This window comes from Sphaeramia orbicularis, chromosome 1 (genome assembly GCF_902148855.1).
Source record: "Sphaeramia orbicularis chromosome 1, fSphaOr1.1, whole genome shotgun sequence".
Classification (NCBI taxonomy): Eukaryota; Metazoa; Chordata; class Actinopteri; order Kurtiformes; family Apogonidae; genus Sphaeramia; species Sphaeramia orbicularis.
Genome location: NC_043957.1, coordinates 16716943 through 16733386, shown reverse-complemented (window position 1 = coordinate 16733386; position 16444 = coordinate 16716943). Strand labels below are relative to the sequence as shown.

The following is a 16444-nucleotide window of genomic DNA, read 5'->3' as shown; positions in this document are numbered from 1 at the left end:
TATAATAGGATAGAGCAGATACAAATGTACAAATACTGATGGAATGTCTTGGTTTAACTCTAATGTACGCACACTATATGGACAAAAGTATTGGGACATGTTGAATTCAGGTGTTTCTTTTCTAATGGGTCTGGGATACAAAACAACAATGACAAATATCATAATATAGTTTTATATTGGGATGAATAGCATTGTATTGCATTGGTTAGTTTTGTTTAAATTGTTTTCTTTGCTTCCAGAATTCCTCAGAAATGTTTTTTTTTTTTTTTAATTTCTCTCAACATTAATGTTCTTTTGGTTTTTTAGCCATGTCTATAATTTTAAATGTTCTACCTCTAACTTTTTAAATAATTTTTCATGCTCTGACTGTAAATACTAATTTTCTACCACAACTAACCACCTACTTTCTTCACATCTCACTTGGGAAGAAAAATCTCCCATTAAACTTTAAGGAAATATTGATGTTAATAAACTATATGGGTGCTTCTATGAAACTGGTCCCTAAAAACAGGACAGAGGGGCTAAAAATTCAAACCAGATGTGGACTAATGCTATGAAGCAAGTTTGGAAGTACTCTATTTTAAAAATAAATACTGAGATAAAAGAGAAACTATTTTTCAGATAAAACACATTTTTATATATTTTTTTTAATATCTTTTTTTATGCAACCCCCCCCCCCAAAAAAAAAACATGTGTAACATGGTAAAAAGGGCATGAAAATTACATGCTACTATTTTTTTTTGGAATATCTCTTTATTCTCTTACAGGTGCATTTTGGGAATTGAACTAATTATGCAAGGCACAAAAATGCTTGCAGTTACAAAATCACTCATGATTTAGTTGTGTTTAAATGTGCAGGTTCTGCATGTAACACAAGTGGACACGATGGGTTACACACAAAACCTGGAATGAGACTGAGATTCATGAAAAACCCACATGTCTGGGTTAGAAAAACCACTAGGATCGACACAGTTAACACAGCGTCTTTATAGCAGAATATAAGACCATTTCAAGCCATGTTTTCCAGATCAAATGCACTGACACATAGGTAGCTTTTCATGTCCCAATTTTTTTGGTCCTATTTTTGGGCTAAATATTTTATTAAAAAATTCATTAATTTTGGGATGGCTCTGAGCAAAAGTATAATTTTTATGCATTAGTCTGAAGTAACCATCAGCTACATCCTGGGGGGAAATTTTGTCTAAAGTCCTCTTTTATTATTGGGTCTAAAAAGCTAGCAAAGTGCCAGGTACCGAAATAAACCCAGTTTCATACAAGCACCATATGGACAAAAATATTGGGACACATCATGTCTACAACTGTACGATGCCCTGTCAATGATGATTTGATATTTCCTTAAAGTTTAATGGGAGATTTTTCTTCCTAAGTGAGATGTGAAGAAAGTGGATGGTTAATTGTGGTAGAAAATTATTATTTACAGTCAGAGCATGAAAAATATTTGAGAAATTTTGAATTAGAACATGTATAAATCATAGTCATGGATAAAAAAAAAAACAAATCAATGTTGAGAGAAATGAAATAAAAACCAGCTGAGACATTTTTGAAGCAAAGATGACAATTTAAACAAAACCTACCAATGCACTGATACTGATCACAATATAAAACTATATTATGATATTTGTCATTATTGTTTTGCATCCCAGACCCATGTTAGAAAAGAAACACGTGAATTCAACGTGTCCCAATACTTTTGTCCATATTGTGTATTTTGTCTTTTCGGTATCACAGCGTCTCCTCCACCATGTCCAACTCCACTCTGGACCCCATGACCAGCCTCTATGTCAACTACTCTAACTCCAGCGGCCCCCGTGGCCCCCCACCATGGTACCTGTTTCCAGAATGCGCTGTGGCCCCTTACGGCTTCATTTTCTACTATGGGGTGAAGGTGTTCAACCTGGTGGTGGGAGCTCCAAGTAATGCTCTGGTTATCTGGCAAATCATCACCAAGAGGAGCGAAGGGTCCACATGTGACACGTTCATCTTCAACCTGGCGCTGCTGGACACGTACTTCTGCCTCATGACACCTGTCGACCTGGTCAACAGCCTGGTACTGAACGACCGCCGTATCTGGTACTTCCAAAGGTTCGCATACGGGGTCAAGGATGCAGCTCCACTGTTTCTGGTGAGTTTAATGTAAGATGAAGGCGACCCTTGAAAAATAACACAATTTGGTGATTTTTTTTTTTTTTTTTGAAAAGATGTGAACACGGTCTCTAGAACAAGGGTATTCAACTCATTTCCTTTCAGGGGCCACATTCAGCCCAATTTAATCTCAAGTGGGTCAGATCAGTAAAATAACATCATAAAAGTTCATAAATAATAAGTCCAAATTTTTCTCATTGTTTTTGTGCAAAAAAAAAACCCCACACAGTCGCAAATTAAACAATATTATGCCTGAACTTATCATTCATATACAGTATGTGCATGAGGGATTGGATTTATAAAGGCAGAAAACATTTAGTAAGAGGCAGAATATTGTTAGAATTGCACTTATTTTTCATCGGACATTTCAGGTTGTTCGTGTTTGTTCAGGTTATTCACATTTTATTGTTAAAGGATAGCTTGTTAATGTAAAGATTTTCACAATTTAATATCATTTTTTTGCACTAAAATAAAGACAAAAATTTGAAGATGTCATTATTAATAGGCACAATGTACACAATGTAATCTTTTTTTCACATTAAACCAAGAAGAAAATGTGGAGTCATTATTTATACGTTATTATGCTATTATTTTAGCTGAAACCACAGTTGGTCTGTAGGTGGCCCCTGAACTAAAATGAGATCAACACCCTTGACTATTACAATCTTCAGTGTAATTTTTTGCACTTTACAAATAATAATAATAATAATAATAATAATACATTTTATTTATAGGCGCCTTTCAGGACACTCAAGGTCACTGTACAAAGTTGTTAAAAATAAATAAAACACAATTAAAATTACACATATACATATATAAAACACATAGGTTCATAAAATGGCAGTAGATAAAAGTGAAATTATGGAATTGAGCAGGCCTGTTTTAATAAATAAGACTTAAGCTGGGATTTGAAGGTGGTAATAGAGTCAGAGTTTTTTGTGTTCTGGGAGGGCATTCCAGAGGCGGGGGGCTGAGCGGCTGAAAGCTCTGGACCCCATGGTAGTCAGGCGGGCCAGTGGGAGGGTGAGTTGGACAGATGAAGATGACCTGTGACTGCGGGTGGGAATGTTTATGTGGAGGAGGTTACTGAGGTACTGAGGGGCCAGGTGGTTTATGGCCTCGAAGGTGAGAAGTAGAATTTTATATATGATGTGAAATTTAACAGGAAGCCAGAGGAGTTGTTGCAGGACAGGTGTTATGTGACTCATGGATGGGGTTCTGGTGATGATATGTGCGGCAGAGTTTTGAACCAGTTGCAGTTTATGAAGAGATTTGTGCGGTGAACCAAATAAAAGGGAGCTGCAGTAATCTAGGCAGAATGTGACTAGGCTATGGACCAAAATTGCAGTAATTCATCCCAAGGGCCGGATGAAACCCTTAGGCGGGCCGGTTTTGGCCCACAGACCGCATGTTTGACACCCCTGCTTTAGTATATGGGAGAAGGGTGATGTTACCAGCAACTTCAGAGTTTGTTTAATTTTTATTGTGTCAACTGAACAAAAAATGAATAAATACACATTTGCAGTATGTGCTAAAGGCTGATTTCCTACGCAATCGGTACTTAGTGAGATCACCTTTTGGCAAATATCACAGATTTATGAAGAGCTGCCTGTAGATCAGTGGTGTAGATGAGTTTGTACGTGTCAACTGCATGACTTTATTCAGTGCTGAAGTTTGACATGACCTCACTGTCTCAATAGGAGTCAGATTTAAATACAAATGTGTTAGACTTTAACAAAACTATCAGGAAACCTACAAATGATTCTGCATTTTATCGTCCAACCTCATCTAGTATCCAGAAATGTTTTATATTTTTAATTTCTTTTATAGATCAAGTAGAACTAGGAGGAGGAGAATTAATGTCTTTTCTTTTTTTTTTCCCAAAGATGAACAATATTTTCCTGAATAAAAAAATATTAGCGCAATTATTCATGTATATTAGTGTTCACAACGAATACTTACTGTTTTTGAGTTTTTTATTTATAAAGTCAATGTTAGTGGTTGTAGATGCTTGTTTTTATATTTAGTTAATGACATATTCAGCTGATGAAGTCACTTTTTCTTCAGTTTTCTTTGTTTTGATATAATAACCTTTGGATTTACTCTGAGCTTTAGTGACTACATGATCAGTAAATTAAATAGAGGAAAATACCTGAATTTCTTAAAAAACAAATGCAGAGAAAATGTGAGATATTAATTTAGAAGGTCAAATGTCAAGAAAAATTCATTTGTAAGTAGCCGCAAAAATTGTTGTAGGTGTCTAAGGGTTAAATGGACAATGTTCTGCAGATTATATGCTACACTTATGCGTTGACCCGTGGGGATCTACAGGTTCTAGATGTGGTAGTTTTTATGCAGTTGTGTATTTGTGCATGCTGTACCACATTTGTCCAGCAGTCATTGCCAAAGTGTTCTGGCCATATCAATGTGATTGTGAGGCTATTGTATTCCAAAATTACTAATATCTCCCAAAATATTGGTCCTATCAACATGCCGTTTTCACTAGTCTTTTCCTTGACCAAAAATGCATAAGTATGCCAAACTGCAGCAGTCAGCTCTCTCTGGATTTTGTGTGAATCCCCAGACACACACACATGCATGCACATACACACCCAGAAGCCATTTGGCTTTTATAATATAAATGTTGGACATGGATGTAATAAAGTTGGGACTGTTTGCAGACTCTATGTAAACATTTTAAAAGCTTCATTAATGCTTCTTTTTCTTCATTCTAAACTGTACTTCAGTCATTTTCTGAGCTCTGTTCACACATGCTTTAACATTACCGTGTCTCCGCTGCCTCAGGTCTGTATCTGCCTGGACCGGTACCTGGCCGTGGTCCACCCCGTCCTGTTCACCAGTATCCGAGACAACAAGCTCCGCATCTGCATCTCCGTGGTCGTCTGGGGCCTCAACCTGGCCTACAGCCTCGCCAAGTGCATCGCCGGATCCATGAGTGTTACCGAGGCCTTCAGCAGCATCATCCTGTTCGCCTTCGCCGTCATGCTGTTCTGTAACATCTCCATCATCTGGGTCCTGAGGCGCTCCGTGTCAGGGAAGGAGGAGATGCATCCAGTGAAGAAGAAGGCCTTTAAAATGGTTCTGATCATCCTGGCCATCATCGTGGTCAACTACCTGCCCCCCGTGGCGCTCATGCCCTTTGTGTCCTATTACACGTTTGTGGAGTATCGTTGTCAGATCAGCATCAGTGTGTATTCCATCATGGATCTGAGCAGCAGCATCGAACCTCTGCTCTACATCAGAAAGATGGAGTGTGTGGAAGGTGGCTGCTGTGGGAGCAACAGGAAGAAACCACACGATCCCAATGTGTGATCTTAACAAACCACATGTCTCATATTCTGTGGAAATATTGTGTATTGTGTAAACTCATTCTAGTTCAGGGGTCACATTCAGCCCAGTGGGATCCCAAATGGGCCAGATCAGTCAAATAAAAGGTGTATCAACCTATAAATAATAATTCAAATTCTCTTTGTTTAAGTGTGAAAAAAGTTAAATTACATTATGAAATGTGAAAAACCTGAACAACCACATACAACCTGAAAGAAACATACAGGCAATTTCGATGATATCACTGGGGAACACAATTTTTGTTGAGTTAGTTCTGACAGCTGTTTTTAACTAATTTTTGGGTGCGGAATCCAAAACTGATCTCAGTTTTTCTCTATCACGTCAAGTTTTTGAACTACAGGATCCCCATTTTCTTTAAAAATACGAAAAATACTGTACTTAAAAGATATGTGCTTGTTTTCTAAAAATTTTCTGAAGCTTTTTTTGACAGGCCCAAAACACGTGCTGATCAAATCCCCTACAAACTGAATCCTCGTGAATTTCAAAATCTGCATCATTGCTGTCACTGCGTTCTTCAACATCACTCAGATCTTCAAGAAGAGGTAGTTGGTCGAAAACTGGCACTGGAATTTCAGTTGAATGAGGCATTGGTCTTATAGCTGACGGTAGATTAGGATATTCTATTTTACTTTTATTTTTCTTGTTAAATCCTGATGTTTTCACTAAACAAAAGTAACAGTCTGTGCAATGATCTTTTTGCTCTCGCCAAACCATGGGGATACCAAATGTCAACTTTTCACGTGTTCCTTTGGTCCACATCTGTAAACTGTTGACACACTGCTTGCACACTTTGTGAGGGGCCCATGGCTTGTCTTGATCACCGAGTTTTACTTTAAAATATGCAAAATATGCTTGTTTGACAAAGGCACTGATGTTTGCCCTCTGACTTGGAATGGTGAAACTACCACAAATAAAGCAAAAGGAGTCAGGGTTGTTTAGGCATTTACGACGAGAAGTAGCAGGGGCAGACATGATCTGGAACAAAGGAAATATATACCTATGTAAATAAAACACTAAGATGGAATAGTTACAAGCTTTGAAAACTAAAAAAACAGCATAAAATGAAATAGAACTTACAACGGTATGCCCATGCTTACAAGGTTAAGAGAAAAGTCAGCACAAATCTTCTTAATTCCTACTATGCTAGCTTTCTGTTTGCAGATATTGATAGTACTGACCTATTGGGAGCTGCACACACCTCTCACCACACTGTCTCAATTGTGACTGCACAAACAAGTTGCCAAGTAGCTGTAGATGAGTCCAATCGTAATCAGCTGGCAAGTCTTACTACACCTTATCAGTGGAATTTTGCTTATCTGGAGGGTAAGCTGTGGAGAAAAAACTTGACATGCTAGAAAAAAACTGACTGCAATTTTGGAATCAGCATGCCAATTTTAGGTTTAATCAGCATAAAACTCTAACTCAACAGAAATTTTTTTTATAAATTGTTCCCCAGTGTATTATGTCTCAGCTTATTATTAACACAACTTACAGATCACAGTAGATCTAAAAAAGCTTAAAACATTAGTAACAGGCAGAATATTGTTCAAATTGCACTTCTTTTTAAGATATTTCTGGTTCTTCATATTTGTTCAGGTTATTCACATTTTATTGTGAATGGATAGTTTGTAAAAGCGAACAATTTCATCATGTAATTTTACTTCTTTTCACATTAAACCAAGAACAAAATTTTGTACTGGTCTGTATGTGGCCCCTGAACTAAAATGGGTTTGACAGGATTAAGTGTAATTTTAGCATTTCACAAATTCATCCCATGGACTGGATTGGACCCCTTGGTGGGCCGGTTTTGGCCCGCAGACCATGTGTTTGACACCCTTGGTTTATCATAATAGCTTGGGGTCAGTGTCAGTAGATATTAACCATTTTTAGAGCACTCATAGACATACTCTAAGGCAGGGGTGTCAAACTCATTTTCATTCAGGGGCCACATTCAGCTAAATTTGATCTGAAGTGGGCTGAACCAGTAAAATAATAACATAACAATATATAAATAATGTCAACTCCAAACTTTTCTCGATGTTTTAGAGCGAAAAAAATAAATTTACATTATGAAAAGGTTAACATCTACAAACTTTCCTTTCAAAAGATCTGAATAACATGAACAAACTGAAAAAATAAGTGTCATTTTAACAATATTATGCATTAGTTTATCATTTACACATGCACATTATAACTTACAAACACACAAAACATTTACTAACGGGAAGAATATTGTTAAAATGACACTTATTTCTCTTAAGAAATTTCAGGTTGTTCATATTTGTTCAGGTTAGTCACATTTTTTGCGAAATTATACTTTGTTTTAGTGTAAATACATGAAAATATTTACATTTACAAAGAGAAAAATTTGGAGTTGTCATTATTTCTATGTTATTATGATAGTATTTTACTGTTGCCACTCCCTGGAGATTGAATTGGTCTAAATGTGGAACCTGAACTAAAAGGATTGTTAATATCTTAGTGGAATTTTAGCATTTCGCAAATTCATCCCAGGGGCCGGACTGGACCCTCTGGAGGGCCGGATTTGGCCCCCGGGCCACATGTTTGACATCTGTGCTCTAAGGGTTGAAATTTGGAATTTCAGACTTAAGACTTCATTACTTTAGTGAAAAATTTCTTTTTTTTTTTTTTTTTAATTTTCATGTAGAAAATCAAGGTCAATGAAGTTACCATATTTGGTTCCTTGCCCATAAGTGGCAAAAAAAAAATCCAAGAAGTATATAGAAAATGCAAGAAAAACACATGTAATGTGAAAGGAACATGTAATTTATAACATTAAAACAACATAAGTGCTGATCCAGACCCCTGTCCACATCCACTTTATCCCTTTGAACATCATTCCTTACATTAGTACCATTACTTCATGGTACCGAACAAAGCAGGTACACTCACTGTTCATGCAGAGGTGGACCTTACAGACCCTGGAGACCACATTGGACCTCAGATTGTCAACTCACTGTCCTCACTGTAACTGTTTTGTAATGTGTGCTGTGACCAAAAATAGTCGCTTGCCCGATAAAGGGTTAACTGGACCAACTGCAACAGTAGTTATTACAAACTTGTATATAAAAAAAAAGTCCTTAATGGTGATACCCTCAATCCAAGATAAACAAGAATGTTTTTGTGCATGAAAACAGGGTCATCAAATCTAGTGAGAACGATATTCTAACACAAAGTATTTTACTAATGAACATATAGTGATAGTTTCTCATTCAAGAACACTCCATGAATGAAAACACTGAGAAAAATAACATCTATAGTTGATTTAAAAAATATAAACACAATCAAAACATTCAGGTTATTTGTTGTAAACAATATCAATAATTTCACAATAAATATCAACACACAAATTCAGTTCTGAATCACTTTGACTCAAATTTCAACAACAAAAATGACAAATAGCTATGACATGATATCAAATCAAATTTTCATATTTATTGTACTTATTCTTGTATTTATTCTGGATCCAACAACACTGGTTATTATCATCAATGAAACTATTAAAAACCTATTTTACTGATGAGAGGAAATAAAACATAGCCTTTTACTTCTGCATAAATGTGTTAATTTTATATAATTTTTTAAATATTTAATCTAAATGCATTCATAAAAGCGAAGTTGTGATCTCATTTTCATTTGATTGAAATGGCTGCTTTACCTGTTGAGGAAAATATTATAGTGGAGACAGAACAGAGTCGTTTGGGGACTGGGACGTGATGCTTGTATGTGAAACACTTTTCTAAGGCCGTTGAGGAAACACAAGAATAAATCTAGTGAAGTAAAGGTGAGGCTGAAGTAAACAGGGTACTTAAAAGACTAAATGCTAAATAAACAGCTCTATGTGTCGCTTTTTTTTTTTTTCCTTTTTTAAATTTTACGTTCTAGTAACTGTTTTAATGATGACCTGGAGCAATAATTAAACTCTTAGCCAGTAATTACTTTAGCTTCATAATCAGAAGCGCACTGAGGGACCAATTAGTAGCAGTGGAATGAGTGAGCGATTATTATACTGACTAATATGAACACCTAGTAATTAAATGTAGAACACAATTATGTGTGTAACATGATTCAACCACAAATCTCTGATTACAAGTTTATGTATCAACATATTTCCAGTCTCTTCGACTAAGGAAAACTGTTTTTGTTTTGATTAAAACTGTGTGAACAAAGTCTTTTTATCATTTCATATTTTGATTATGACATTAAATAACAGATGAGTTTTATTTGGTATTAAATTAAAAAGTAGGAATGATTTGACTCATCAGCTGACTATTAAAAAGCCAAACAGATTATAAACTAGCAACTTTGTTTGGCACAAAATGCTGTAAAAAGTAATAAAAACTGTTCTTCACTTAAATTATTATGACCTAAGGCACAGTGGAATTATTGTATGGACAGACTTGACGGAACTATCAATATTCATTATAGTTAAGGCCCCGTTTATACAACGTTTCACCCAAAAACACAAAAGTATTTCCTGTGCCTTGCTGGGTTTACACAACAACGGAATGAAAACGGTCCCTGTTTACACTGAAACACCACAGGGACTGAAAACGCTGTAGTATTCATGCCAGGATAGTAGTCGGTGATGCAAATCTGTAGTGACACAGACCAGAAGAAGTACAGCCAGCTGTTATTGTTGTTGTCCGGTTCGTTTGACTGAAAGTGTAATGCACATGCACAAAGTGGAGCGTGATGTCACCGTTTACACTGAAAACACCGGCTTACCCGTTGACATGTTGAGAAGGCTGTCTTCAAAGGTTTTCTGGGTCACTTCAAAGTTCCAGTGTAATTGATGTCAAAACGCTAAAAAATCTTTGTGATTTGTCCAAAAACCATTGTTGTGTAAACAGGGCCTAAGAGTCTTAAAATGTCAAAACAAGCAAAAATGTTGCATCTGTTGTTATGAGTTTTATTGTCTGAAATGTCAGAGTTTATCGAGTAATCCTGGTGTGCAGCTGATTCAGGCTTTCCAAGCTTGCTGCAGGTCCATCCTCTGAGGTCACATATCCAGGATAAGTGCCATAAAACTGAGGAGCGGCGTCTTTAGCGTCGTGTTCCTCTGATGACGACGGTGGAAGCAGAGGTATGAGCTTTGCGTGAGCGTAGTCGATCTCAAAACCCTCAAAAATGAGCCCAACGCCAGCGGCTCCTAAACCCTTCTCCAGAAGCTGAGACACTTTTCGAGCTGCCATCACCAGACTCTCATAATCAGCCCTCTCCAGTCTGAATATATCAGAGGTCAAAGGTCGGCGCGGAACCAGAACAGTAAAACCAGGGCAGTTGGGAAAAGGAGTGAGAAAGGCCACGTGACCAGCATCCTCCCACACCCGCCACTGTTGCTCCTCTCCACGAACAATCCGCGAAAAGAGGCCGGGATGAGTCGGGTCATCGCCATGGAAACTCAGGTCGGGCGGGGCGTCGGGGACGGGTAGAACGGATCGGATCCTAGTTTGGATTTCAGTCAGGCTGGAGTCGCTCCATCGGGGGGCAGTCTTTGAGGTGCAGTAACCAGGGTCTGTGGCGTTGTGCTCCTCGTCTCCGGCCAGGTGGGGGCGCCACTCAGCATCCAGTCCATGGAGGGGGAGGACACGGATCTGAGGGAAACACAACAGATTAAAATGAGACTTTAAAAGCTTCTTCTACAGCAGGGGTGTCAAACATAATAATAATAAGCTGCGACATAATATTAGTGAAATGGCACTTCTTTTTTTTTTAAAGGTATTGCAGGGTGTACTTGGTTGTTCAGGTTATTCACATTTTCATAAAGTAATTTAACTTTAACGCTAAAACAAAGAGAAAAATTTGGATAATTTCCAGGTTATTATGCCTATTATTTTACTGGTCCGGCCCACTTGAGATCACATTGGGCTGAATGTGGCCTCTGAACTAAAATGAATTTGACACCCTTGTTCTACAGCAATATATGAATCAACAACTGAAACATACCCTGACAACAAGCTGAGATCATTAACTGAGCCTCATACAATTATTCAGCAACATGACTAACCATTCGAATAAAGGTTCAAAACACCCAGAAAAACATCAGGGGGCACTCATTTATAAACTAGAAATGTGGTTCAGCTAATTGTAAGACGTGTCCAGAATGACCATTTTTGGAGCACATAGGATAGCTCAGGGGTCAGCAACCCTGGTCCTAGAGAGCCACTATCCTGCATGTTTTAGATGTTTCCCTCTTTCAGCACACCTGACGGTCATTATCAGGCTTCTGCAGAACTTGATGATAGGCTTATCATTTGAATCAGGTGTGTTGGAAGTGGGATACATCTAAAACATGCAGGGTAGTGGCTTTCTAGGACCAGGGTTGCTGACCCCTGGTATAGCCTTACTACTCAGCCACTGGAGGGCGCCAATGACTATTGGAATAAAGGTTCAATACATTGTGAAATATATCTAGGATTACATGTTTATTAACTGCAAATGTATTTCTGCAAGTTCATCTGTGCATGTGTTAAAAAAAAAAAATCATAGAAAATAGAAGTGATGTTGTCACAACGTGAGTGGAAGACAACACAAAGTTTTTTCATACTGTCACTACATTATCCAAAACAAATCCAATAATGGACTGAAACATGTAAACCAGGGTTTTTTTTAGACAATCGCATTTCTGAGGTGCATGTAAGCAAGTCCAATCCAATTACTACAATTATCTGATTACTCTTAGCTGTCATATTTTCATGGTCGTGTAAGCGGGGTTAGTGAGATCCTAATGCTGTGTTTCCACTATGTGGAACCAGCTGGACTGAACTCGACTCGACTCGGGTACCAGGTACTATTTCTAGAGACAGTTTCCATTAGTACCTGGATGTCAAAGCAACACTGCTCGTAACTTCTGTGACGTCTGCTCAGAGAGTTACGGTTAAATTCACTCATTGCGTGTTGTCCCATCAAGCTCACGCTGAATCTTTTCATCGGCCACCAAGGACAGAAATGTCTGAACCTCCTCAACCGACCACAGTGTCGTGTTGTGGGCTGTCATTGTGGATTAACCTACTGCTATATTTACTGTAAACATCCAAATCTGTTTTTTTAAATGGTGTGTTGTGCATTGATGACGCAATGATGCAGAGACAACTCTCTGACCAATCAGTGGTCTGCAGTGTTTACACGTCACATTTTAGTATCTTTTCACCTGTTTTGGAACCTCGGCCGAGCAAGTACTAAAAAGCAGTACCAGGTACCAGATTCCAGATTCCAGGTTCTTTTACATAATGGAAACGCAAAAAGGTCGACTCGAGTTGGTACCACGTAGTGGAAACGTGGCATTTGTTGTCCTGTTTTTCTTGTTTAGTGCACTGCAGCTGTGGATCTCATCTGACCTGTGCAGGTGAGTGTGGGTGGGGCCTGCTGACCAGTGCACATCTCTGAACCTGCAGCCGGTCACACAGCAGCTCTGCCACCGTCCTCGCCCCCAGCAGCAGCGATACGTAGTCCTGCTCCTCCAGGTGGAAGATGCTGCATCCAGATTCACCAGGGGCCTTGTGCTCTACGATGACAGAGCCTGGGGTCCACGGCCGGGGGTTCAGGTAGGCCAGCAGCCCCTCGGACTCCCAGATCACATGACGGGAAAGAGTGGATGACATCCTAATGAAAACAGAGTTAAGGTCAAAAGTTTTTGGGTTGTTAGTGTTTTCTAGTAACATTTTGGCCCCTTATCTGCTCTAATCAGCATTAGAATTAAAATCAGAACACTTTATTATCTGTTATGACAGAAAACCATCTCCAAACAGACAAAAAAAACAAAACAATAAAAGCACACACAGCAAGCCTACAGTGATGAATTACAGTATACATGATAAATTAGCATAAAATCCACCTTATACTAAACAAAACAATGAATGACTGAGTACATGACTACATTTTAAAAAATACAGGTGGAAAAATGATGGTTTGTTTAGGTTGTTTATGACAGTGGAAACAAAAGAGTTTTAACATGTATTTTTCCTGGTTAGTGGCGTTCTGATGGTAGGAGCTGAAAACAGTCAGACAGAGGATGGCTTTGACCTGTGGTGATTTACTGAGTTTTCCTTCTGACAGAGAGTTTGGAGACTGACCTGACATTTTATTCATTTGCTTAATGATTTGGGAAGCTTCAATTTATTTTTCACTGAGGTGAGACTCTACCATGCTGTTATGTTAAAGGTTATTACACACGTTTTCATCTTGTCATTCAGTGAAAATATTAAAGTTGAACTTTTCAGGAGACATTTTAATCAAGGACTGAAAATACAGTGGTGTACGAGGGCTGTTCAATAAGTTCATGGCCTCACCCAGAAATACTGGTTGTTATAATACAGGATGTTACATTCTTTCGTGATGGGATAGTGATGCTTGAACATCGATTGACCAAGTGCATTGCTGTAAATGGAGATTATGTTGAAAAATAAAATATAAATTATCAGTCTGTGTTGTTCTGTTCTGGGTGAGGCCATGAACTTATTGAACAGCCCTCGTATACTGACCCCTGGCTTCCAGAGTAAAAGTAAAGAAACTTTACCAAATTGCGACACCACAACAAATCATCTGCTTGGTGTGTAAAATCCAAAATATTTTTTTATTTATTTATTTTATTTTATGTATTGATGCTACATTTTCTCAGTTTGAACAATAGTTTAATTTTATTATTTTATCATGATAAAGTATTTATTACATTTGAAAATGTATTCTATGCTCAAAAATGTACAGGGGTTGGACAAAATAATGGAAACACCTTCTATGATGCCACAATGTTATGTGTTTCCATTATTTTGTCCAACCCCTGTATAAATCATTGTGTTCTGTTTATATTTACATTTATTTTACATTTACAGTGTCACAACTTTTTTAGAATGTGGTCTGAGTACAAATGACTCAATAAATAAATAAATAGGCCAGGGGACTTCCCTTGTGTTAATCTTTCTTTTATTATATATCTCCCAAAACTATGACATTAAGCACTGTATTAATTATGAATATTTATAATGAGGACAAATTAAATCAATAACTAATGAATACACACTAAACCCTCTTCCTGTTGGTCCTCACTGACCGGAAATGAGTAACAGACATGTGACAGAAGAGTCACAATGTCGATAAATATAACAAATATCTCCATAATGTTCTGTCACATCATCCAGGTCCAGGTTAAAGTTGGAGTAATGACGTAAAAACAGCTTTTATGGTGTTAAACTCTGTCTTTGACGTAAACATCTGTTTTCTGCATGAGGTTCTGTTTCATTGTGACCAACCTTCTGATGAGCAGTCTGGAAAACAGCATCAAATCCAAACCGGACCAAGAACCGACCCGTTTCTGTCGGATCCAGGAAAATCCACAAAGACACGGACCAACCAGTTCGAGGAGACCTAAACTAAACTAAACTAAACTAAACTAAACTAAACCAGACCCGGTTTCCTTCTGTGTGTTGGACTGTGTTCACAGCAGCTCATATTTGCATTACTGCCCCCTGCTGGTACTGATGCCCGTTTTGAAACGGGCTTGCGACACCCGTTCGAAGTCTGCTGTGCTCCGAAACGCGTGTCACAACACCGGTCACGTGACCCAAGTGTTGCATGAACTGCGTGATGTCACCCAAACTATTCATGAACCACTGCTGTTTCGAAGGCGTTTCACTAGAGGGCTCTCGTCTCGAAACCTAAATTTGATTGACAGTGTTTTCAACGAACCACACAGTCGAACGCTGTTTCAACCTACTTCCACAAAGTTTAAAAGAGAGGCTGGCGGTTTGTCAATTGTGGGTTTGTGAGAGGCGAGAGACAGAGATGTTTTTTGACAGTGAGATATTGAGATTTGAGAGACTTAGAGACTTTGATTTAATTGTAAGATAGTTAGTTTGTGCAGATAGTTGAGATCACAATTTAGATTTATATAATCACACTGACACATAGCAAAGCTTAGTTCCATAAAAAACACACAGCATCACACTATAGGCAATTTGCTAGGTAAGTTAGGTAAGACTAGATTAGATTTGTAGGATTTAGAATCTAGATGGATGTTCCAGTAAGCAAGAGACGTCGTTCTGCAGCTTGGGAACATTTCCAGTTGGAAACCCCTAACAAAGTGAGATGTAGGATTTGTGCTAAGCAGCTGGCTTATTGCAATAATACATCTACTATGATCCGCCATTTGACAAGAGTTCATAAAATGGAGGACGAAGAAAATGCTGATGCCCCCAGTTTTGCAGGTGCCACTTCTGCTGGCACATCTGGCCAAGGTATGTCTAGTATATAATACACAATGCACACTATGATAATATTATGAAGTGAACACCCTCATTTAGTCCAAAGCACAACTCAGTTTAGTGCAAGTATTAGCCAGTATGTCTTGAAACCTTTTAAACCTTAAGAAGCCATACATATTTTATATATATATATATATATAGCATATAAGTGAATGCTATGCTTGCATAATGCGGTGAAAGGTTAATTTGTTGCTTCTTATAGCCAGACAAGTAGTTTGGATGAGTCCCTGGTGAAGATGGTGGTGAAGGATTTGCTGCCCATTTCTGCTGTGGAGGATGAAGGCTTCAGGGCCTTTGTCCATGACCTGGACCCAAACTATGTCCTCCCAACAAGGAAGGCTGTGGCTGCAATGATCACTGAGCTGTATGACAGGACCAAGGAGAAAATCAAGGAAGACCTTAACAAGGCAGATGCTGTTTGTCTTACCACTGTTATGTGGTCTTCCATTAACATGGATGGCTACCTTGGGGTGACGGGTCACTTTGTGACACCAGACTCAAAGCTGGCTACTGTTTTACTGGGAGTGAGCGGCTGTGAGCAGTCTCATACAGCTCAACACATAGCGGAGGCCCAAAGGCTCCTGATGGGAAAATGGGGGATCACAGGAAAGGTGCACTGCATGGTGACCGAC

The 16444-nt window shown here is 38.3% G+C and overlaps 2 protein-coding genes across 2 annotated transcripts; one reads left to right on the top strand and one right to left on the bottom strand.

Moving 5' to 3' along the window:
• The first annotated feature begins 1772 nt into the window (after positions 1-1772).
• On the top strand, positions 1773-5496 carry LOC115417510 (P2Y purinoceptor 1). The gene is made up of 2 exons (XM_030131469.1): positions 1773-2143; positions 4969-5496. The coding sequence occupies exons 1-2, from the start codon at positions 1787-1789 to the stop codon at positions 5494-5496; spliced, it is 885 nt and encodes a 294-aa protein (XP_029987329.1). The 5' UTR covers positions 1773-1786.
• A 3341-nt stretch (positions 5497-8837) lies between these two features.
• Positions 8838-14987, bottom strand: LOC115410180 (uncharacterized). The gene is made up of 3 exons (XM_030121715.1): positions 14802-14987; positions 12894-13158; positions 8838-11150 (listed from the first exon to the last, which is right to left on the bottom strand). Exons 1-3 carry the CDS (start codon positions 14828-14830, stop codon positions 10488-10490), a joined length of 957 nt encoding a protein of 318 aa, XP_029977575.1. The 5' UTR covers positions 14831-14987; the 3' UTR covers positions 8838-10487.
• Between the last annotated feature and the right edge of the window lie 1457 nt (positions 14988-16444).